The sequence below is a fragment of the Hypanus sabinus genome, chromosome 6, assembly GCF_030144855.1.
Source record: "Hypanus sabinus isolate sHypSab1 chromosome 6, sHypSab1.hap1, whole genome shotgun sequence".
Classification (NCBI taxonomy): Eukaryota; Metazoa; Chordata; class Chondrichthyes; order Myliobatiformes; family Dasyatidae; genus Hypanus; species Hypanus sabinus.
The window spans coordinates 64,568,599-64,592,885 of record NC_082711.1 but is presented as its reverse complement, the minus strand read 5'-3'; the positions used below and the strand labels follow the sequence as shown (position 1 = coordinate 64,592,885).

Below are 24,287 nucleotides of genomic sequence, written 5' to 3'. Positions count from 1 at the left end.
CTGTACACCTGCTCGTTAATGCAAATATCTTATTGGCCAAACATATAGCAGCAACTCAATGCATAAAAACACACAAACATGGTCAATACGTTCAATTGTCGTTCAGTCCAAACATCAGACTATGGAAGAATTGTGATCTACAGCAACACACACAAAGTGGTGGTGGAACTCAGCTGGTCAGGCAGCATCTATGAAAGTGAAAATGTTTTGGGTTGAGATTCTTCAGCAGGACTGGAAAGGAAGGGGAAAGAAACCAGAAAAAGGTGAGGGGAAGGGAAGAAGGACCAGCTGGAAGGGGGAGAGGGGATGAAGTAAGAATCTGTTAGGTGATAAGTGAAAAAGTCAAAGGGCTGGAGAAGAAGGAATTTGATAGTAGAGATAAGTAGATTATGGGAGAAGTGGAAGGAGGACTGCCAGTGGGAGGTGATAGGCTGGTGAAGAGGAGAGGTCAGAGGCGAAAGTGGGAAATGAAGAAGAGGAAAGTGGGAGGGGAAAAATTACCAGAAGTTGGAGAAATCAGTGTTCGTACTTGAAATGCGATCTAAGTGACTTTGACTATGTAATGATTGATGGTGCCAGATACATTGGTTTGTGTCTCTTAGAAACAGCTGATTTCTTGGGGTTTACATGCAGAACAGTCTCCAGAGTTTACAGAGAATGGTATGAAAAACAAAATAAAACTTCCAATGAGTAGCAGTTTTGTGGGCAAATGTGTCTTGTTAATGAAAGAGGTCAGAGGAGAATGGCCAGATTGGTTCAAGCTGACAGGAAGACATCAGTAGCTCAGATACCCACAGATAACAGTGGTGGTATGCAGAAGAGCATCTCTGAATGCACACCTCGAAATGAATGGGCTACAGCAGCAGAAAACCACATACACACAATGGTGCAGGAGGTCCCTACTAAAGCAGCCACTGAGTTCATGGCCACATGAAACAGATTTTAAAAAAGATGTTTGTTTGGCATTAATCTAGAAGAGAAATTAATGCTTCAAATATAGCTCTTTAGATTACAAATTTTCTGACTTAGCTTTCTCTTCATGAACGCTGAGTACCTCAAAGTGATTAATATTAAACTAATTTAGTGGGTCCGTGTCAAAATTATCAAAATTATTGACAGCACAATAGCCTATACAATTGTAATAAGGGAACTAAGGAGAAAATAATATTACATTGGAGAAGAGAATTCATTTAAAACTACATTGAAAATGTATCCTGAATAATAATATCTAGCACAAATAATGTATTTTATTTATATTAGAATATTAAAATAAAAATCTTTTGATTATTTCAGGCTCACCTCTTAAGTCTTTTTGACAATGTTAATAGAGTGAGATTTAATGAAAAAAATTACGACCAGATCCTTTGCTTTGAATCTCAGGAAGGAGAAGTTGTTGATCTCATTGAACCAGTTACAGCACAGGTGAGAACAGACTCAAGGTAACTGAGGCAGATTAAGGAATGTCAGGTAATGACAGAAACACCTTTATTAGTTTGGAAGATTCAGAAGTTCTGCTTATTGTATCCACCCGCAATTTTTAGCTTCATATATATCCGGGAGATATTTATACATGCTGGAGGAACTCAGCAAGTCAGGCAGCATCTATATGGAAAGGGATAAGCAGTTCACATTTGCGGGCGAGACCCTTCATCAGGATTTTGTGTTTGTTACTCTGGAGTTCCAGCATTTGCAAAATTTCTTGTGTTGATACTTTTGAATGCATGTTAATCACCTCTTTTGTGATAAAGGGCTTTCTGAAACCAGAGGCCTTGTACTCAAGGTGCTGTGAACCAAGGCATTATACAAGTTGAATTACAGAATCACAGGAAAGCTACAGCAAGAAGGAGGCCATTTGACCTGGCAAGTCCATCATCTCAGAGACTGTTAAATGCTCCTATTCAATTGCTTCTACCAACAGTGCATTCCAGGCCTCAACTACTCTCTTTGTAAATAAAAATTACTTCACACAACTACTTTGTTCTTTCCCTCTCTCACCTTAGATGCAATCCCTTTAGTGCTAGACACTTCATTCTTGGGAAAATGTTACTGGCCTCCTACTCTATATATGCCTTGCATAATTTTATGAACTTCCATCAAATTATCCCTCGGCCTCTCCCCCACTCCAGAGAAAACAGCCCCAGCTTGTTCAACCTCTTCACACAGCACATGCTCTCAAAACCAGGCAGCTTCCTGGTAAACCTCCTCTGGATCCTCTCCAAAGTTTCCACATCCTTCCTGTAGTGAAGTGACCAGAAATGAATGCAATACTATAGATGTGATCCAACTATATATATATATATATATAAAATATAAAAATCTGTAACATAGTTTCTTGTCTCTTGAACTCAGTGAAGGCAAGCATGCCACATAACATCTTTATGACTCTGTCAACTCATGTGTCCAATTTTAGGGAGCTGTGTTCCAATATCCCCCTTTTCACATTTTAAGGATCCTGTTGTTAACTGTTTACTCTCTCTTTGTGTCGGATCTCTCAAAGTTTTGCACCTCACACATGCCCAGACTAAACTCCACCTGCCATTTCTCTATCCATACCTGCAATTGATCTCTATCTTTTGACAATCTTCTATACAATCTGCAATGCCACACTCTTTGTGTCATCTGCAATCTTACTCATATGCCCTATCACACGTTCATTCAAATCATTTATGTATGTCACAAACAACAGATGTCTCAATATAGATTCCTGTGGCACACTACCAGTCATTGACTTCCACCCAGAATGAGTCCCATCTACCATTATGTTTAGTATTCAATGGTCAAACCAATTTTAGATCCAGTCAGTCAAGTAACCATAGATCACATGAATTTTAATTTTCTGGATCAGCCTACCATGCCAGGCTTACACAACCCCACATATACAACATTCACTAGTCTACTTTAATCAATCAAACTCCTCCGCCTTTTATTCTAAATTATTTCTCTTCTGATACTTTTCCACTCTCCTTGGCATTTTACAATTGATTTTGCCCATGCTAGAATCTCTGGTAGAATAGATTGTGATAGCAATGATACAAGATAAGTAGGGGAGGAGTTCCTGACATCTGAAGACCTTTCTACATCAGTACGTTTCTGGCCTATTGACAAAGGTTCCTTTGCCGTTCTTCAAAGTTCAAAGTAATTTTATTACCAATCTACATATATGTCACCATGTACTACCCTGAGATTCATGTTCTTGTGGGCATTCACAGTAAATAGAAACACAACAGCAACAGTAAAAAAATCACACACAAGACAAACAACCAATGTGCAAGAAGACAACAAATTGTGCAAATACAAAAAGTAAAAACAAACAAAATAGTTATAATAATAAATGAATAAGCAATAAATATTGAGAATATGAAATGAAGAGTCCTTGAAAGTGAGTTCATAGGTTATGGAAACAGTTCAGTGTTGCAGTAGTGAATTTGCATGAAGTTATTCCCTCTGGTTCAAGAGCCTAATTGTTGAGGGGTAATAACTATTCTTAAATACAATTTGATCCTGAGGCATCTGTACTTCCTTCCTGATGGCGGCAGTGAGAAGAGAGCATTGTCTGGATGGTAGGGGTCTCTGATGATGAATGCTGATTTCCTTCGACAGCGGTCAGTGTAGATGTGCTCAATGGTGGCAAGGGATTTACCTGAGATGGACTGGGCTGTATCCATTATTTTTCATAGGCTTTTCCATTGGCAATGGTGGTTCCATACCAGGCCATGATGCAACCAGTCAATATACTCTCCACCACACATCTGTATAACTTGGTCAAAGTTTTAGATGACATGCTGAATCTTTGCAGACTTCTAAAAAAGTAGAGGCACTGCATTGTTTCTTTGCAATGACACTTACATGCTGGGCCCTGGACAGATCCCCTGAAATAATAATACAGAGGAATTTTAAGTTGCTGACCTTCTCCATTTTGATCTCCTGATGAACATAGGTTCATGGAGTTCTGGTTTCCTCCTCCTGTAATTAATAATTAGTTCTCTGATTTTCAGTTTCCCTCCTATGTGCTGATTCTTCACCACCTTTGATTCAACCAATGGCAGTGATGTCGTCAGTAAACTTAAATATGCCATTGGAGCTATGCTTAGCCTCACAGTCAAAATATAAAGTGAGTAGAGCAGGGTCTAATCATGCAGCTTTGTGGTGCACTTGAACTGATGTTGATTGTGGAGGAGATATTGTTGCCAATCTGAACCGACTGGGGTCTGCAAGAGAGAAAATTGAGGCTCCAGTTGCACAAGGAGGTATTGAGGTCTAGATCTTGGATCTTATTGATGAGTTTTAAGGGGATGATTGCATTGAATGCCAAGCTGTTGGTGATAAAGAACATCCTTATCTATGCATATTTACTGTCCAGATGTTCCAGGATTCAGTGAAGAACCAATGAAATGGCATCTGCTGTTGAACTTTTGTGATGGTAGGCATATTCAAAGGTTTCAAAGGTACATTTAATATCAGAGAAACATATACAATATACATCCTGAAATGCTTCTTCTTCACAAACATCCACGAAAACAGAGGAGTGCCCCAAAGAATGAATGACAGTTAAATGTTAGAACCCCAAAGCCATCCCCCCCCCCCAGCTCCCCTCCCTCCTGCATGTAAGCAGCAGTAAACAACAATTCCCCCTCTCCCACTGGGAAAGAAAAACATTGGCACCCACCACCGAGCACTCAAGCATGAGCAAAGCAATAGCAAAGACGCGGACTTTCAGTACTCCAAAGACTACTTCTTGTTACGAACCCCGTAACTGAGTTACTTACCAGCAAACATAGAGGTGTCCGTTGGAGTCTGGTGATACTATTTTTAACGGTATTTATTAATAAAAATACACAAAAATAATATCAATGCAAATATACAGATAATATACGTCATCAATACTAAACCTAAAAGTGTGGGTATAATAATAATCAATAAGAAATAAGCTCTATCGCTGTCTAGGGGATAATGAATTGTCCAATGGAAATATAAAGTTTGCTTCAGTTCACACAGGCTGCCGTCATTTGTCGCTGTGTTGCAATTGTTGGAGAGAGAGCGAGAGAGAGAGAGAGAGAGAGAGAGAGAGAGAGATAGGAGAATGGGAACAGTTACCGCTATGGGTTTTGCCAACCTTCCTTTATAATTTTGATCCATCGGTGTCTCGTCGGTGTGGCCGTTCAAGTGTGACCTCTCCTTTAACTAAACCGTTCTTCTGTGATGAGCCTGCCACCCAGGCAAGGGAGGATGCACACGAGCTCCCACTGGCTTTCGTTATAAAACGCTGTCACGGGATTTCTGGTGTTTCTCCGGGTGCGTCTAAAGGGGTGTTCCCCAGCCCCCTCTTTTGATCCTCACTCATGGGATCTCAGATGTCAATCAGGTTGGGATGATGCAATCCCTCAACCAGACCACTCTGGTTGGCCCCTGAGGGGTTTCAATGAATAGTACAGTACTCAATACACAATTCCATCTCCAAGAGACAATGGCGGTAATCAATGGTTCTGTTCCGCTTATGTCAGGAGACATTCCACCTGGTTGTGTATTCTGCATCTCTCTGGCAACTGCCTTTGCTGTGATCCTGCGTCTCGCTCTCTCATTATTGACATGATGTGTATCGCTCTCATTTCCTGGGTCTCAGACCTGAAATTATAGCGATCTTGTGATTCACAAAAGGGGGAGGGGGCGGGCACTGGCGATTCTGGACCCTTCTGCCCATCAGATTTGCTCCACATTCATAACATTGTTCATCCAGTATTTGACATACCACAGGCTTTCTCTCTCCCTAATAAGGGTGAGAGGGATAACAGAACAAGTAGCTCACTGGTTTATGATGTTAAAAGTTCATTGCATTGCTTTTTCCGAACTCTGTGCCCAAAGATCTCGGGTCTCTGGGGACACAGCCAGCGATCTTCCATCTCCAATGACACACCGATCTCCTGCAGAGGCATTGACCTCTGATTTCCCCCCCCCCCCCCATTTCCAGAGCCATGAAATCTTGGTCCTCTGAAGGCGAACAAAGCTCTTAGGCTGAACAACGATCATCCATTAAACCCCGAGAGTGGGTCCCATTCCTGCAAAGAACCATAGTCAGTATGCAACTCCAGGTCAGGATCTTCCAAAGAACTTGAAAGGGAAAATAGAGAAATTAAATATGGAAATAGAGCTGTTTCCAAAGATGCAAACAAAGGAGTCACCGTTAGGTGCCATTAAACCTCCTAAGCTCCTACCCTATTGGAATCGATCCAAGTCACTCCTCAGGCAGGGGTTGATATGGTTCATCACCAACCTCCCAAAGCATTTCATCGCAGTGGATGTAAGTGCTACTGGATGATAGTCATTGAGGCAGGTTACCATTTTCTTAACCATATAACAATTACAGCATGGAAACAGGCCATCTCGGCCCTTCTAGTCCATGCCAAATGCTTACTCTCACCTAGTTCCACTGGCCTGCACTCAGCCCATAACCCTCCATTCCTTTCCTGTCCATATACCTATCCAATTTTACTTTAAATGACAATACCAAACCTGCCTCTACCACTTCTACTGGAAGTTCCTTCCATACAGCTACCACTCTCTGAGTAAAGAAATTCCCCCTTGTGTTACCCTTAAACTTTTGCCCCCTAACACTCAACTCATGTCCTCTTGTTTGAATCTCCCCTACTCTCAATGGAAAAAGCCTATCCACATCAACTCTATCTATCCCCCTCATCATTTTAAATACCTCTATCAAGTACCCCCTCAACCTCCTATGCTCCAAAGAATAAAGACCTAACTTGTTCAACCTTTCTCTGTAATTTAGGTGCTGAAACTCAGGTAACATTCTAGTAAATCTTCTCTGTACTCTATCTATTTCGTTGACATGTTTCCTATAATTCAGTGACCAGAACTGTACACAATGCTCCAAATTCAGCCTTACCAATGCCTTGTACAATTTTAACATTACATCCCAACTCCTATACTTAATGCTCTGATTTATAAAGGTCAACATGTCAAAAGCTTTCTTCACCACCCTATCCACATGAGATTCCACCTTCAGGGAACTATGTACCATTATTCCAAGATCACTCTGTTCTACTGCATTCTTCAATGCCCTACTATTTACCATGTATGTCCTATTTGGATTATTCCTACCAAAATGTAGCATCTCACACTTATCAGCATTAAACTCCATCTGCCATTGTTCTGTCCACTCTTCTAACTGGCCCAAATCTCTCTGCAAGCTTTGAAAACCTACTTCATTATCCACAATGCCACCTATCTTAGTATCATCTGCATACTTACTAATCCAATTTTACCACCCCATCATCCAGATCATTAATGTATATGACAAACAACATTGGACCCAGTGCAGATCCCTAAGGCACACCACTAGTCATCAGCCTCCAACCTGACAAACAGTTATCCACCACTACCCTCTGACATCTCCCATCCAGCCACTGTTGAATCTATTTTACTACTTCAAGATTAATACCTAATGATTGAACCTTCCTAACTAACCTTCCGTGCGGAACCTTGTCAAAGGCCTTACTGAAGTCCATATAGACAACATCCATTGCTTTATCCTCGTCAACTTTCCTCGTAACCCCTTCAAAAAATTCAATAAGATTTGTCAAACATGACCTTCCACACACAAATCCATGCTGACTGTTCCTAATCAGACCCTGTCTATCCAGATAATTATATATACTATCTCTAAGTATACTTTCCATTAATTTACCCACCACTGACGTCAAACTGACAGGCCTATAATTGCTAGGTTTACTCTTAGGACCCTTTTGAAACAATGGAACCACATGAGCAATGCGGCAATCCTCCAGCACCATCCCTGTTTCTGATGACATTTGAAATATTTCTGTCAGAGCCCCTGCTATTTCTAATTTCCCTCAAGGTCCTAGGGAATATTTTGTCAGGACCTGGAGATTTATCTACTTTTGTATTCCTTAAAAGCACTAGTACTTCCTCCTCTTTAATCATCATAGTTTCCATAACTTCCCTACTTGTTTCCCTTACCTTACACAATTCAATATCTTTCTCCATAGTGAATACCAAAGAAAAGAAATTGTTCAAAATCTCCCCCATCTCTTTAGGCTCTCCACATAGCCATCCACTCTGATTCTCTAAGGGACCAATTTTATCCCTCACTATCCTTTTGCTATTAATATAACTGTAGAAACCCTTTGGATTTATTTTCACCTTACTTGCCAAAGCAACCTCGTATCTTCTTTTAGCTTTTCTAATTTCTTTTTTAAGATTCTTCTTACATTCTTTATATTCCTCGAGCACCTCATTTACTCCATGCTGCCTATATTTATTGTAGATATCTCCTAACGAAGTTTCCAATATCCCTTGAAAACCATGGCTCTCTCAAACTATTAGCCTTTCCTTACAACCTAACATGAACATAAAGATTCTGTACCCTCAAAATTTCACCTTTAAATGACCTCCATTTCTCTATTACATCCTTCCCATAAAACAAATTGTGCCAATCCACTCCTTCTAAATCCTTTTGCATCCCCTCAAAGTTAGCCTTTCTCCAATCAAAAATCTCAACCCTGGGTCTAGTCCTATACTTCTCCATAATTATTTTGAAACTAATGGTATTGTGATCACTGGTCCCGAAGTGCTCCCCAACATATACCTCTGTCACCTGACCTATTTCATTCCCTAACAGAAGATCCAACACTGCCCCTTCTCTATTCGGTACCTTATGTATTGCTGCAAAAAACTATCCTGCACACATTTTACGAACTCCAAACCATCCACCCCTTTTACAGTTTGGGCTTCCCAGTCTATGTGTGGAAAATTAAAACCCCCACAATCACAACCCTGTGCTTACTACAAATATCTGCTATCTCCTTGCAAATTTGCTCCTCCAACTCTCGCTCCCCATTAGGTTGTCCAATATACACCCCTATAAGTGTTACTACACCTTTTCCATTCCTCAGTTCCACCCAAATAGCCTCCCTAGATGAGCCCTCTAATCTATCCTGCCAGAGCACCGCTGTTCTTCTTGGGCACCTGTATAACTGAAGCCTGCTTGAAGCAGGTAGGTACCTCAGAATGCCAAAATGAGAGGTTAAAGATCTCACTGAACACTCCAACCAGTTGATCAGTGCAGGTCTTCAGTACTTAGCCAGATACCCTGTCTGAGGTAGATGCTGTCTGTGGCTTCACCCTCCTGAAAGATGCTCTCACATTGGCCTCAGAGCCTGAAATCACAGGGTCATTAGGGGCTATGGGAGTTTATGAAGGTATCTCTATATTTTCTGAGTCAAAGTGACCGTAAAAGGCATTGACCTTATCTGGGAGTGAAACCTTGTTGTCACATACAATACGTCACTTGGTTTTACTTTGTCGGAGCTAATAGCATTTAAGCCTTGACATAGCATTCAAACATCCTTCAGTGACTGCAGTTTGGTCCAGAATTGCCATTTCACACGTGAGATGGCTTTCTGAAGGTTGTACCTGAAACTTCTGTATTTTACTTGATCACCAGACCTGAACACCACTGATCTGGCCCTGAATGGCACATTGCAAATCACTTGGTTCGTCCAGGGCTTCTGTTTGGGAAAACCCTAAATGATTTTCTGGGGACACGGTCATCCATGACTGATTTCCAAAGTCTGTGACAACTGTGACGTATTCATTCAGGTCCTTTGTTAAGTCCTTGAACATGGCCCAGTCCACTGACTTGAAACAGTCCTGTATCACTTGTCTGCCTCCCATGACCACCTCTTCATTATACTTAATTCTGGAGCCTAGCTCTTTAACCTCTGTCATAATAGGACAGAGATTTCTTCAAGCAAGCTTGATTGAAGTCCCTGGCAATAATTTTAAAGCATCAGGGTAGGCAGTTTCTTGCTTGCTAATCGCTGCACTTGATACATCGAATGACCCGGGGTTCTGGGAAGTGAACAAAACCTAACAAAAGAAGAATCATTTTGGAAATCGTTCTCATAATATCAAATGTTTGGAACAGGAATGGAAAACGATATAAATTACTTCATGGTAAGAATAGTCAATCAGAGTAAGATTGATTTCAATGAAGTAGGAAAAGTCCTGTCCTGGGTAGACCTAAATAAAAGCATGGCATGCAAAATAGTGATTGACAATGCGAGGTCTTTGAAATGGAAATAGTTTAGCTACTGGATTTATGAAGGGAAAGTAATTTTTGAATAAACTGCTGGAGTTCTTTAAAAATGTACAAGTAGAATATATAATGAGCACTCAGGGCATCGATCAGAAGATGTAGAATCCTTGTGGGTAGAGTTAAGAAACTGCAAGGGTAAGAATTTAATTCCTGATGGGAGTTATATACAGGCATCTGAACAGCAGCCAGGATCTGGGCTACAACTTACAATGGGAGATAGAAAAAGTATGTCAAAAGGACAATGTTATGATAGTCATGGGGGATTTCAATATGCAAGTAGATTGGAAAAATCAGGTTGTTGTGGGATCCCAAGAGAGGGTATTTGTAGATTGCCTATGAAATGGCTTTTGAGAGGAGCTTGTGGTTGAGTCCACTAACGAAAGGCAATTTGGAAGGTGCAGGATAAATATGTCCCAAAGATGAAGAAGTATTCCAAAATAAGGTTGTCAAATGGCTGACAAGGGAAGTCAAAGATAGAAAAAAAGCAAAAGAGAGGTCAATAATATAGCAACTATTAGTTGAAAGGTAGAGAATTGGAAAGCTTTTAAAAACCAACAAAAGACAACTAAACAGGTGATAAGAAGAGAAAAGATGAAATATGAGGATACAGAATGTTTTTTTCAGATATATAAAGAATATAAGAGAGGCACAAATAGATAATGGACCACTGGAAAATGACCCAGCAGAGGCAAGAATGTGGACAAAGAAATGGTAGACACACTTAATATGTATTTTTCATCAGTCTTCACTGTGGAGCAGTATGCCAGACATACAAGAGTTTCAGGGGGCAGAAGTGAGTGTAGTTGCTATTACTAAGGACAAGGTGGTTGAAAGGCCTGAGGTAGATAATTCACCTGGACCAGATGGACTACACTCCAGCTTTCTGAAAGAGGAAGCTGAAGATACCGTGGAGGCCTTTTAAATAATGTTTCAAGAATCAATAGATTCTAGAATGGTTCCAGAGACTGGAAAATTGCAAATGTTTCTCCACTCATTAAGAAGGGAGAGAGGCAGAAAAAAGGAAATAATAGGCTAGTTAGCCTATTAGTTAAAGAATAGTCAATGGATGTTGTTTACATGAATTTTCAGAAGGCCTTTGACAAGGTGCTGCACACGTGGCTGCTTAATAAGATAAGAGCCCATTGTATTACAGGAAAGGTACTAGCATGGATAGAAGATCAGCTGGCAGGCAGGAGGCAAAGAGTGGGAATAAAGGGAGCCTTTTCTGGTTGGCTGCCAGTGACTACTGGTGTTCCATAGGGGACAGTGTTGGGACCACTTCTTTTTATGTTATTTGTCAATGATTTGGATGCCAGAGTTAATGGCTTTGTGGCCAGATTTGTGGATGATATGAAGATAGGTGGTGGGGCAGAAGGACCAAGACAGATTGGGAGAATGTGGAAAGAAGTGACAGATTTGAGGTTCAAAGTAACTTTTATTATCCAAGTAGGTATATATCACCATATATAACTCTGAGATTAATTTTCCTGCAGGCATACTCAGCAAATCTATAGAACAGTTCCATAAATTAGGAAGTTAGGAAAGTAATTTGTATGTTAGCTTATATTACAAGAGGGTTTGATTACAGGACAAGTGACCTTCATTGCAATTGAATAGATTCTTGTTGAAACTGCACTGGAGTACTGTGAAGCGGAAGTTCATCATTCAGAAGGTGACAAATCTCTCGAATTCTTCAATCAAGAGGCTGTGAAGTCCCAGTCAATTGTGCTAAGTCAAAATGAATTGATAGATTTGGTCCTAATTTTGGAAATGAGCCAGGACAGGTTACAGATGTGATAGTGGATGAACATTTTGGGAATAGTGATGATTTGTGGATGTCAAGAGAAACATAGAATATTGAATTACACTGGAAAGTGAAGTAGAAAATTAGATATGTTACTACAAACTGCAGTTGTGAACAATTACTAAGCCAAGTTGATTACGATAAGATGAAAGAGAAAGAATGGAAACAAGAGGCAGGTAAACAGAAAATAAAGTTATTCAAGGTAAGGCCATGCTGATCTGAAACTGAATCACTGAAAGTTTCATTCATGAAACTGAAAAGTGATTACTGAGGTCTGCTTGTCTGGTTGTTGTTGGGACAAGACTGGCAGCTCAACACCTCTGAGTTTCATTGCTTTATTTATGATAGAGGGAGGAGTAAAAGAGGTGGAGGGGTTGCACTACTAAGGGAGAACATCACAGTAGTACACAGAGAGGACATACTGGAGGACTCGTCCACAGAAGCAATTTGCGTGAAGCTCAGAAATAGGATAGGTGCAATTATGCTGATGGGATAATACTATAGGTCTCTCAATAGTCACTGGGAGGAGGAGGAACAGATATATAGACAGATTATGGAAACATTCTGAAACAACAGTGTTGACATAGTGGGGCATCTTAACTTCCCTAGCATCGATAAGGATCTCCTGAATGCAGGAAGCTTAGATGGAGCAGCATTTCTTCAGTGTATTCAACAGTGATCTTGAAACAGTATGTGAAGAGTCGAATGAGAGGAGAGAACATATTGGACCTAGTTTTGGGAAATAATCCAGGATGAGTTTCAGAACTGATGGGTGAACATTTTGGCAATAGTGATGATGACTTACTGTATTTTAAGATAGTTATGAGTAAGGATAAAGTTGGATCTTGTCGGAAGCTGCTAAATTGGAGGAAGACAAATTAGAACAGCATAAAACAGGAGATAGGATGCAAGAGAGACTGCAGATGCTGGGATAAACACACAGAATGCTGGAGGAACTCAGCATGTCAAGCAACATCCATGAAAAAATTGAATAGTTAACCTGAAGTGTCAACTGTTCATTTTACTTCAAAGATGCTGTTTGACCCGTTGAGTTCCTTCAGTATTTTGCATGTGCTGATGAAGACAGGAACTAGTGGACATTGATTGCCAGCATCTCCTGTTGGACAAGTCCACATCTTTTGTTTAAAGCCCAGCTGATCAGAATTTGGGACCTACATATTCTGTTAATGATAAGGCCAAGGGTGGTAAGCTAAGGGAACCTTAGATGCATGCGAGATCCTAAATTTAGTCAGCAAGGAAAAGGAAGCATATGGAAGGTTTAGGAAACTAAAATCAGACTGGCCCTTGTGGAATATCAAGCTGCCAGGGAAGTGCTCAAGCAAGTGATAAGGAAAGTCAGAAAGGGTCATGAAATGATCTTAGTGAACAAGATCAAGTATAATCCCAAGATTATATACATGTTAAAAAAAGGATAACAAAGGAAAGGGTAGGTCCATTCAAAGATAAAGGAAAAAATTTGTGCTTGGACCAAGAGCAAGTGGTTGACCTACTACATGAGTATCCTGTGTCATTACTTGTCAAGGAAAAGGAATCAGAGGATCGTGTAAACAGGAACCTGCTTAAGCACTGAACCTGCTTAAGGATAAGGTAGTGCTGGGAATCCAGGTCCATGGTTCACTGAAAGTGGCTATGTAAGTAAATAAGATGGTTTAAAAAAAAGGCATATGGCATGCTTGTCTTCATTGTTAGGGGTGTTGTTCACTAGAGTAAGGAAGTCATGCTCCAGCTATATAAAACTTTAGTTAGACTGCACTTGGACTACTGTGTGTGCTCAATCACCCCATTATAGGAAAGATGTGGATAGGGTGCAGAAGAGGTTTACCGGGATGCTGCCTCAATTAGAGGGTATGAGGTATAAGGAAAGGTTGGACAAACTTTGGTTGATCTCCCTAGCGTATTGGAGATTGAGGGGAGAAATGATAGAAAATTTCAAAGTAATGAAAAGCATAGATAGGATAGACATCTAGAGTATTTTCTCCAGGGTAAAAATGTCAATCTTGAGAGGGTTGTTTTTTAAATTAGAGGAGGGAAGTTTAAAAGTGACGTGAGAGACATTTTTTGTAATGCAGAGGATGGTGGTGCCTGGAATGTGTACCAGGGTCTGTACTGGAAGCAGGCAGTTTAGTGGAGTTTGAGGTTTTTAGGTAGACATGTAAATATGAAAGAAATGAGGGAACATGGATGACGTACAGGAGGAAGATATTTAGTATAATTTGGCATTAAGATTGGCACAACATCAGGGGCTGAATGGTCTTGTCTATTGCTGTACTGTTCTTTGTTTTATGTTCTAGAAGAAGATTTACTCATGCAGGAAAGAACATGATTGAGTTGCAAAATAAATGTTCTGGGCACATTGAGTTGATGCTGTTTGCCTTGCTTCTGTTGTCACTCCCACATTTTAGGGTAGATAAAACATGGTTACCTTTATGTTTTTATTGACATAGGATCACTGAGAATGATAGGAGTTTGGTTATAAAATGACCATGCTAAAACTGTTATAATGTGATTTGTCTTTTTATTACATGATTATACAACTTTTAATACAACCTGTCTAAACTGTATGCTTTCAGAGTGAACTGTTGACATATTATCTGATTTCTTTGATTCTCTTCTCCTTTAGGGCAATGTGGAAGTCTGGCTGGGGCAGCTTCTGAATGGAGTCAGAAAGACAATTCACAGTATTATTCGACAAGCTTCAATAGCAATCACTGATAGTGAAATTAAACTATACGAGTTTCAAAACATGTTCCCCGCACAGATAGGTTTGCTAGGTATTCAGATGATCTGGACAAAAAATTCTGAAGAAGCTTTGAATAATGCCAGATTTGATAAGAAGGTAATGGAAATTAAATATAAGTTTGTTTCAGTCACTCTTGTTTCAGTCCATGTACCATTAATTCATCTGCTATCTCCTTGTTTTCCATTAATTGCCAGACTCAATTACAATAGGATCAATACTCATTTTGTTAATGTTTCCTTTTTTTTAGAAACACCTTAAAACTTCAACAAATCTTTTGGTCTTCTAATGGAACCTCTTCCTGACTTAGTATTTCCTTTCCATTTGCCTGTCTGAGTGCCCCAGATACACCGTTTTTGCACCCAGTAGAGCTGCAGCCTCACCGATGCAGTAACCTCGGTTCAATCCTGACCTCAAGAGCTATTCATGCCGACTTTGCAAATGTGGATTTCCTCTGGATGCTGCAGCTCCCTCTGTCATCCCACTGATTTTCAAGTTAATGGGTTAATCAGTCACAGCAAACTGGCTCTACTGTGTTGAATCTGGGGGATGTTAACAGAAACTTGAACTGCCAGAGAGGTGGTAGAAGCAGATAGTGGGATGAAGGCCTAATGCAGATAAAGGGCATTATCAAAGATAGGCAACATGATTGGCATCGATGAGGTGAGCAGAGAGGCCCATTTGTGTGCAGTATGATTCTCTGTTTCAATAATAAAATGGGATTAGTATAAAGAGGTGCTTGATGCTCAGCACAGGCTTGTTAGCAAAGGGCCTGTTTCCAAACTGTATGACTTTATGCTGAAAATTGTCTAAAACCAATTTCTCTTTTTATTACAGGATTAAGTTTTATTATGCAACTTTCTAAAACAGTGCGCTTTCAGACTGAACTGTGGACACGTTATCTGATTTCTTTGATGATCTCATTCTTTAGGGAAATGTGGAATTCTGGTTGGGACAGCTTTCGAACAGAGTCAGACAATTATTTGACAAACTTCAATAACAATCATCACTTTCCTCCATGCTCCTCCCATTCTCATATGTACCTAAAACTCCACCAAATTGCCTACTTCCATTTCAGATCCCTGGTATTCATTCAAGGCACCTATTACACTCCCTATTAAAAAAGATATGCCTCTCACATGTTTTCATACTTCCATCCTCTAACCTTAAGAACATGTCCTTCGTGTTTGGCATATACGTTTGTAGTTATCTGTAGAAATATTTGTTTTTATATTGCTGGCCAGCTTTATCTAATGCTCTATGTTTTTATCCCCTTGTTATTCTATTCAGCCTTCTGACCTGCATCTGAGTAGTAAATTTCAAAGTTTGTAGGCCCCTGTTTGTACTTTAAGAGTCTGTACACCACATGGACAATGTTTCAAGGTTGGAGCTCACTAACATCTTTTAAAGAACTGCCAGCAATATTCACATTCCATTGCCTATTTAATTAAAGATATATTGTTCCCAATAGTTGTGCTGTGGAAGAATAGCATTGCATTACGCATCCTCAATATCAGACCTTTAATTCAATAGGTCAGATTGGCCAACACTCTGATATTACAAGCATCTCTAGCCTCCTTCTTGGCTATTCCTGGTGCCTTGGTCTTGCTGTCATCCTCTCTTGGGATCTCTGCCCCCCTCCTATCCATTCCTCGTCTCCATTTAAACACTTCTGGGAATTTTTTTGCCTCTGTCTCTACTGATTTTAGCCAATACAGCAATTAATATATGACAAGTAGTCATAATTAAGTCTTAGTGGCTTGTTCACAATTTTTTGAAATATGTTCCAAATCTTAGGTAAGGTAGCAGGCATAAAGTTTACATTGCTGAATATAATGTAATTATTACGTGAGTGTGAGATGTAAGACATCTACCCAAACACAAAATCTGAATAATATAACTCTAAACATATTGAAACATTAAATATTTGTTTTGTACAGATAATGCAAACAACAAATCAGGCATTTCTGGATATGCTTAATGATTTGATCGATATGACAACTCGAGAATTAACAAAAATGGAACGAACAAAATATGAAACCCTTATCACCATCCATGTACACCAGAAAGACATTTTTGATGATCTGGTATGTAGTCTTGTTTTCTAAAACAAATGTTATTGCAACATAATGTTGGATGTTTGTAATCCTGTTATTTCTGGTAATATTGTAATAGGTTCGAATGAACATTAAATCTCCATCTGACTTTGAATGGCAAAAGCAATCCCGGTTTTACTTTGTAGAGGATACAGACAAATGTGTTATTCAGATCACAGATGTTGAGTTCTGCTATTGCAATGAATACCTGGGCTGTACAGATAGACTTGTAATAACACCATTAACTGACAGGTAAGAAATCTACTTTGAGAAAAAGTCTTTTGTTTGTATTATGCTGAATATTTAATACACATTGTTAATATACTCTGAACTTGGATACCATCAGGAACAAATTCATACAACTGTACATTGCCATTCTATGTATCTGCGAATTTTGAAAATGATTCTTTTGTCCAAAGTATAAATCGGTAATATAAATTGTGTAAAACAGTGGTTCCAGAACAAATTAAATGAGATTTTATAGCATGTCTGAACTGCTCTCTTCTCTATCTTTCAACCATTTAGCTATCCTTTCTGTCTCCTGACACCACATATGCTGACATTAATCATTACTTTTTATCCACTTTATCAAATTTTTTTTACAGATTTAAGTCTATTGCTTCCACTTCTTTACACTTTCCTATTCTCTCTGATATCTCCTCAGTGAGGTTTGCCAGTCAAAATCACATTTTGAGAACTATGTTAGCTTTTCAAAGTCATACTTCAGACCTTTTCCTTTTTTTCTCCTTCAGTAATAGATTCTTTCCTACCACTTATTGTTATTTCACAATATAAAACTTACTTCTTTTTAATGAACATTTCAGGTGTTATATTACACTGTCTCAGGCCTTGGGGATGAGCATGGGTGGTGCACCAGCAGGACCTGCAGGCACAGGGAAGACAGAAACTACCAAAGACATGGGGAAGTGTCTCGGCAAGTACGTCGTTGTATTTAATTGCTCAGATCAGATGGACTATAGAGGTCTAGGCCGCATCTATAAAGGTAAGGGGTAATTTCTTACTTTGTTTGAGAATGTGCAGTTTACAATACATATGCTATATTATTACTAGCTATATTATATGCTAGAATTTCAGAGGTGCAATATTTTGGGAGAGCAATTGAAAATAAATTAGTAATTACATATTGTTATGAGTAGTTAAGAAGGTAAATATCATATTGGCCTTTGTTGCTATGAAGCTAGAATTTAAAAATAGAGAAGCATTGATGTGATTTTACAGGATGTTGGCAAATGCCTGGTGCACTGTCTACAATTTTGCTTCTCTTACTTAAGAAACACTATAGTAACATTATAAGCACTCTAAAAGCAATTCACCGTTCTAATTAGCACACACATAATGCTGAAGAAACTCTGCAGGTCATGCAGCACCATGGAAAAGTATAAAAGGTCAGTGATTTGGGCTGAGACCTTTCATCAGGACTGGAAGAGAAGGTGGAAAGAAGCAAGTCTAAAAAAGGTGTGGGGGGGGGGAAGGAGTGCAAGCTAGAATGTGCTAGGCAAATCCAAATGAGGGAAGGTCAGTGGCTGGGGGACGGGGAGGTGAAGTGAGAAGCTGGGAGAGATAGGGATAAAAGGTAAAGGGCTGGAGAAGAGGGAATCTGATAGGTGACAAGAGTGGATCATGGGAGAAAGGGAAGAAGGACGGGCACCAGATGGAGGTGATAGGCAGGTGAAGAGAAAAATAAGAGGTCAGAGGGGATCCAAAATGGGGAAGGGATAAAGAGAGAAGAAGGGAGTGGAGAAATTACCAGAAACTAGAGAAATCACTGCTGATGGCGTCAGTTTGGAGACTACCCAGATGTGATTTCCCTACACCACAGGTATTGCTCAGCCAAACTGACATTGGCCTTATCATGGTAGTAGCGGAGGCCATCGACCCACATGTCCAAATGGTAATGGGGCTGGAATTAAAGTGGTTGACCTCCGGGAAATCCTGCTTGTTGTGGATAGAGTGGAAGTACTCCTCCATTCTATGTTGGGTGTCACCAACGTAGAGGAGGCTGCACTGAAAGTACTGGATACAGGCCTGAGGAAAGTGGGCAGAATTCCTGCCCCAATTTTCTTCTATTTGTGTGTTTGTTATACTTTTAACTTTATGTTCCACAAAATACTCTATAATCAATTAACTAATTTTGACGTGTAGTGGTGGATTCAGTAGATAAATCATCAAACGAATTTGAGTATTCGACATGTGAAATATTCTTTTGTTTTCAGGTTTGGCACAGTCTGGTGCATGGGGTTGCTTTGATGAATTTAATCGTATTGAGTTGCCTGTGCTATCAGTAGCCGCTCAACAGATTTATATTGTACTACAGTGTAAGAAGAACAAAAAGTCACATTTTCTGTTCACTGATGGTGACACCGTAGAAATGGACAGAGAGTTTGGTATATTTCTAACTATGGTAAGGGAAAATTAAATATAAAAAAGAGATTAATTTTGAGTTAAAACAAAATACAACTGCAGAGATTTCTCTGGAATATGACATTGCAGTTTTAATAGTTCAGTGTTTATGCTTTGCAAGTAATTGCTTCTATCATTTTTAATTTTAGAATCCAGGTTATGCAGGACGTCAGGAACTACCTGAAAATCTAAAGATTCAGTTCCGGTCCGTAGCCATGATGGTGCCAGATCGTGCTATTATCATGCGAGTCAAGTTAGCCAGTGCCGGTTTCCGTGATAACCAGATCCTCAGTCGGAAGTTTTATACACTCTATAAACTCTGTGAGGAGCAGTTATCTAAACAGGTAAACCTAACTATTGTATGTTATAGTTTATTCTATTGTTCCATTCGATGAGAATTCCTCAGGTCTTTTTTAACTTTGGAGGGTCAGGACTTTCAACTGAATCTTGCTGTAACTACCCAGGTACAGAGGGCCTAAGTAATTGGCCTATTGAGACCCAACCTGAGCTGAGCCATCATTAATCATTAAAAAAATTCTGCTTGCAGGCAGCCTCTAAAAGTGATAAAGCCCATCTCCAGATTAATGGATGTGACAGCTTGGGCAGAGAATAGTAGAGCACAGGAATAGGCTTTTTGGTCCATGACATCTGTATCAACCATGATGCCAATTTAAACAGCATATCTGTCTGCATGTGGTCTACCTCCCTCGATTACCTGCCTGTTCACATATCTGTCTGAATGCTTCTTAAATGCTGCTCTCTATCTGCTTCCACAACCGCCTCTGGCAGCATGTTGCAGGCCTCTTTCTGAGAAAATTAAAACTTAATTACAGTATATAAGAGTTCATAATTGCTTGCTATTTAGTGACATTTAAAAACTATTAAACATGAAGTTACTTTTTAAAATTACAAAATTAAAGAAGTAATGAGAACAGTAAACCAACTAACAACAATTTTACAGGTGTCTTCTCCTTTCCTGAATGTCTTCTGCCTTGTAGCCCCCATTGAAACTATTAGGTTGATGGATTATGCATCAGGCCAATTCCCTTCACATGATACAGTTATGTACAGTGATCCAGTGTAAATTCTGAGGAAACCCACAAGATAAAGTGCCTTTGGAGTCCATGAGGAATCCAGTAACAGCATGCAATGCTTGTATTATTATTTTTCTTCAGTGATATTGGGACTTCTGCATTTGTAGCTTAGCAAGTCCTTATAGTACAGATGCTGACCAATTGGATTATAGAAGCCATACCTGCTGCCTAGTCTATACCTTTTAGAAATAATTCATCACCTCTAGTTTCACCATTCTTTGTCTTTGTTTTGTGCTGTAGGTTCTGCCAAAACGCATTACCTCATATTTTTGTCTTAAAATTCCATTTCATTTTCTGTTCGATCAACAAAAAAAGTCAATGAATTAGTTAAATATAGTGAGGCATTTCAAATCTGTACATCTCTCTAAGTATCTGTTAATATATTTTGCTGATTATTTGATATTGGCATCCTACATATCAGCATATACTGACCAGAATGTGGCTATTGTGAATATCCATATAGCCATTCTTGTATCTCACATTCACATGTGGGATACCAAACCTTTGTGACCTTACCAGTATCAAACAAACATTTGAAGATTATAGTGATCGCTCTTTCCATCTCCATCAAAACTGATGATTATAATTAATTTTTGTATCCTGTCTTAACCAGCTTGAGGAAGTTCTGGACTTCCTGCCAGTTAAGGGTTAAATGATGATGATTCCATTTGGAACTGTTGGCATTTGCTGGTAACGTATGCACAATTAAAACTGAAGAGTACTTCTCTCTAGCTTCAGCTTTTGGAGCGTTGGACCGAAACAATTATGAACAGTTCTTTGCCGCTTATATGCAATACTGCACCTGTCACAATTCAAATAATAGCTGAGTAAGTTAAAACATTTTAACACAGGTTGACCTTCTATAATCTGGCTCCATTGAGATCTGAGGAGTGCTGGATTGGTGAAAATGCCGAACTACAGAAGGATCTGTAGTTAATAGCTAACTGCCTCATCATACTTTTAAAATATCATGTAAATCAGTACAAGTTAGATAATAATGAAGCAGAAATATTAAATGAGTAGCAAGTGAAATTTTAATTAAGTAATGTACTGTACAGGCACAGATAAAATAAGGGATGCAGGTACATGTACAGGAATTAACTTATACAGAACAGTTGAGCACTTCTGCTTCTAAAGTGAGATGTTTAATATACCTTCAGGCAAAGTTACATATCTGCAAGTGTGGGGTTGCCAAGATCATCAACATCGTCATCTTGAAAAATGAGTGAAGCATCAGGAACTGGTGCTGAAACTGGCACAACAGTTTCTTCAAAAACTTGATGATGGTGGCAGCACATCTGGGTGAGCAGAAGCAGAGGTCGGAGAAAGGAGGTCTTCTATACGCCACATTTCACGCGACCGCCAGGCGGCCGGGGATTTGGCTCTGGGTTTTTCCCTCTTCACTCGCAGTTATTGAGGGAATCCTTGTTAGTTTTTTTTCCTCGGCTTAGTAATATGCTTAAATTCAGCGGGTTGCCACAACTGTTCTGAGGTTGTAGGTGATGCTGGAAGGTAGTGTGCGACTACCGGCAGGCGGGAGAGCAGGTGGACTGACCTGCTCCCCCGCTGCTGGTGGGTGAGAAGGGCGGGTGCCGGGCAGCCGCACCTCATGCAAATGATATTAATAAATGCAGGAAAACAAGCAAGAATCACCTGTCTGTGCTTACAAGAGTATGCCAACACATGAACAGACCTAATGCAACCAAAACAATGCACAACAGATTGGTACGGTGGCCTGGGAAATTTGAAATTACAGTTGCGCAGAAAATTGGAAATCAGTGCTGGATTATCGAAGGAACCAGATTGCAGGTATTCAGATTAGCAAAAGTCAACCTGTACTTAGACAAGTCCCAATAATTTACAGAAACAGTTAACCTGAGTATATGTGTGCATTTATTTGAGAGGAGTTTATTTGTCATATATGCTGGGAAAGCACTAGATCCCTTTTCATGTCTTAGTTTATTTAGACATGCATCAACCATGTCAGACAGATATTAATTTAGTTTGATATATCAATTGCGGCTCAGTTGTAACACACTTATCTCTGAAGCAGGAGGTTGTTGGATCAATTCCCAGTCTAATCATTTAATTGCTCAGATATCTGTGCAAATATCAAAGTTACAATCTTCCCTGCCTGCCTTTACCAGCCTGTTCATGATTCTTTTTTATTGCTGGAGTCCAGATGCAAAAGTGGAAATTATAGTTCCTCAGCAGTCAGACCTGGGCAATCCACAGATCTAGCCTATTGCAGAAACAATGATTTTATTCAATAGTATAGAAAGAAATACTCTCAAGGACAAATATTAAATAATTTAAATTGGGTTAATTTAATTGTTTTTAAGCCTTTATATATTTTATAACTTGATTTCTTTTAAAAAAATACACATTTTGGAAACTTATTTGAATGTTTAATGGTATTTTAGTTTGTCAGCGACACTCAAAACATTGACAGATTTTATAATTGAGCCAGAAATCACAGCTGGGTGTCAGTTTTCTTGAGCTGTTTCTTGGGCTTGGATCATTATAGTTCCTTCCTCCACATGATAGCATAAATGTTGCAAGACCTCGCTGAGATCTAAGGCCTCAGATGTGAGTTCAGATCTAGATTGGGAACATAAATTGACGAAGATGGGTCCACAAAAAATAAACTTGTCCTTCTCATACTGTTCAACAGAGAGTGTGAGGAGCTACGGGTAGGTAATTTTGGGTCGCAAATCTTTGAACTCCATGCAAGCTCTTCTCACTGAATAACTTATAACAGTGCTTAGAATAGATTTTATTTTCGAGGCTATAAAATTGAAAAAATAAATAACTTGCATTTATAAAGCACCATTCACAAAGCACATTCTAGCCACTTATGTTGTAGACCTCAATTGTAGTAAAGAAAACGTCAGAGCCAAACTGCATACAGGAAGATATTACAAAAAGAAAGGTGATGATGACTATTAGGCTGTTTGAGTGACACCCATTGATCAGATAAAGAGGAAAACTTCCTTTCATCAAATTAGTGCCTTGGGATCTTTCAGAAACTTTGATACATCATGCAGCATCTTGCATTAACAACTAATCTGAAGTAAATGCTCCCTGATGATCACTGCGGCCTACAGTGGATTGTCAACCTCAAGTATGTGTTGAAGCCAATGCAGTGGCCAGTGGTGCATGGTCAGCTTATCTGAACACAAATGCAAACTGTGCTTGAAACTGTAGTCATGCATCTTCAAATGAAATGTTTCCATTAATAAAATGCAATGATGAGATTATAAAGCTAGTGAAATGTAAGAATTTTATGTTGATAAATTAAATAACAATTTAATAAATATGCTAATATTGAAAACGTGGTGGAACTAATTATGAGCTCAACATATATATATATATATTGACAGTACTGAAATTTATGGTATTTCACAAAATGGTAACTTATATTCTGGCTATTATCTGACTTCTACAACATATTAGCATTTACTATTGTTTGTTGCATTACAATGTTATCTAATTATCATCAAATATTGGCAGGTGCATTATGACTTTGGTTTGCGTAACATTTTGTCTGTGCTGAGGACTCTGGGTGCTGTTAAGAGATCAAACCCAAGTGAGCCTGAGAAGACAGTGGTCATGAGAGTTCTGCGGGACATGAATCTTTCTAAACTGGTATGTACTGTGAAACAGCATCGTTCCATCTTGAAAAAACAGATTTTTATACCAATTCATTGATTTTATTTGCACTGTTAACATCACGTAGACCTGATTAATACATGAGCATTATTCACTTCCCATTAAGGTCTGTCTCGATATTGTATAAAAAAATATATTTAACGTTATTTGTCCATAGTATTCCGTCCTAAAGCAACTCTAAATTCAAACCTCACACCTCAATCTTGATTTCCTGTTGCCTCCTTGGAATCTTTACCTGCAACTTATCACTTCCAAATTGCTCTTTTACCAAAAATGAAGATGGTCATTTCTCCTTTATCTGTATCAAAGG

General features: G+C 39.2%; 1 protein-coding gene across 1 annotated transcript in view; it reads left to right on the top strand.

Annotated features, from left to right (window-relative positions):
* dnah5l (dynein, axonemal, heavy chain 5 like) overlaps window positions 1-24,287 on the top strand; it is a 261,395-nt gene that overhangs the window by 95,649 nt on the left and 141,459 nt on the right. The window contains exons 37-44 of the mRNA XM_059972318.1: window positions 1,294-1,422; window positions 14,578-14,793; window positions 16,635-16,781; window positions 16,870-17,042; window positions 17,615-17,793; window positions 19,025-19,212; window positions 19,361-19,555; window positions 23,819-23,953. Of these exons, the coding sequence (XP_059828301.1) occupies window positions 1,294-1,422; window positions 14,578-14,793; window positions 16,635-16,781; window positions 16,870-17,042; window positions 17,615-17,793; window positions 19,025-19,212; window positions 19,361-19,555; window positions 23,819-23,953 (1,362 nt within the window). The remainder of the gene's footprint in view (window positions 1-1,293; window positions 1,423-14,577; window positions 14,794-16,634; window positions 16,782-16,869; window positions 17,043-17,614; window positions 17,794-19,024; window positions 19,213-19,360; window positions 19,556-23,818; window positions 23,954-24,287) is intronic.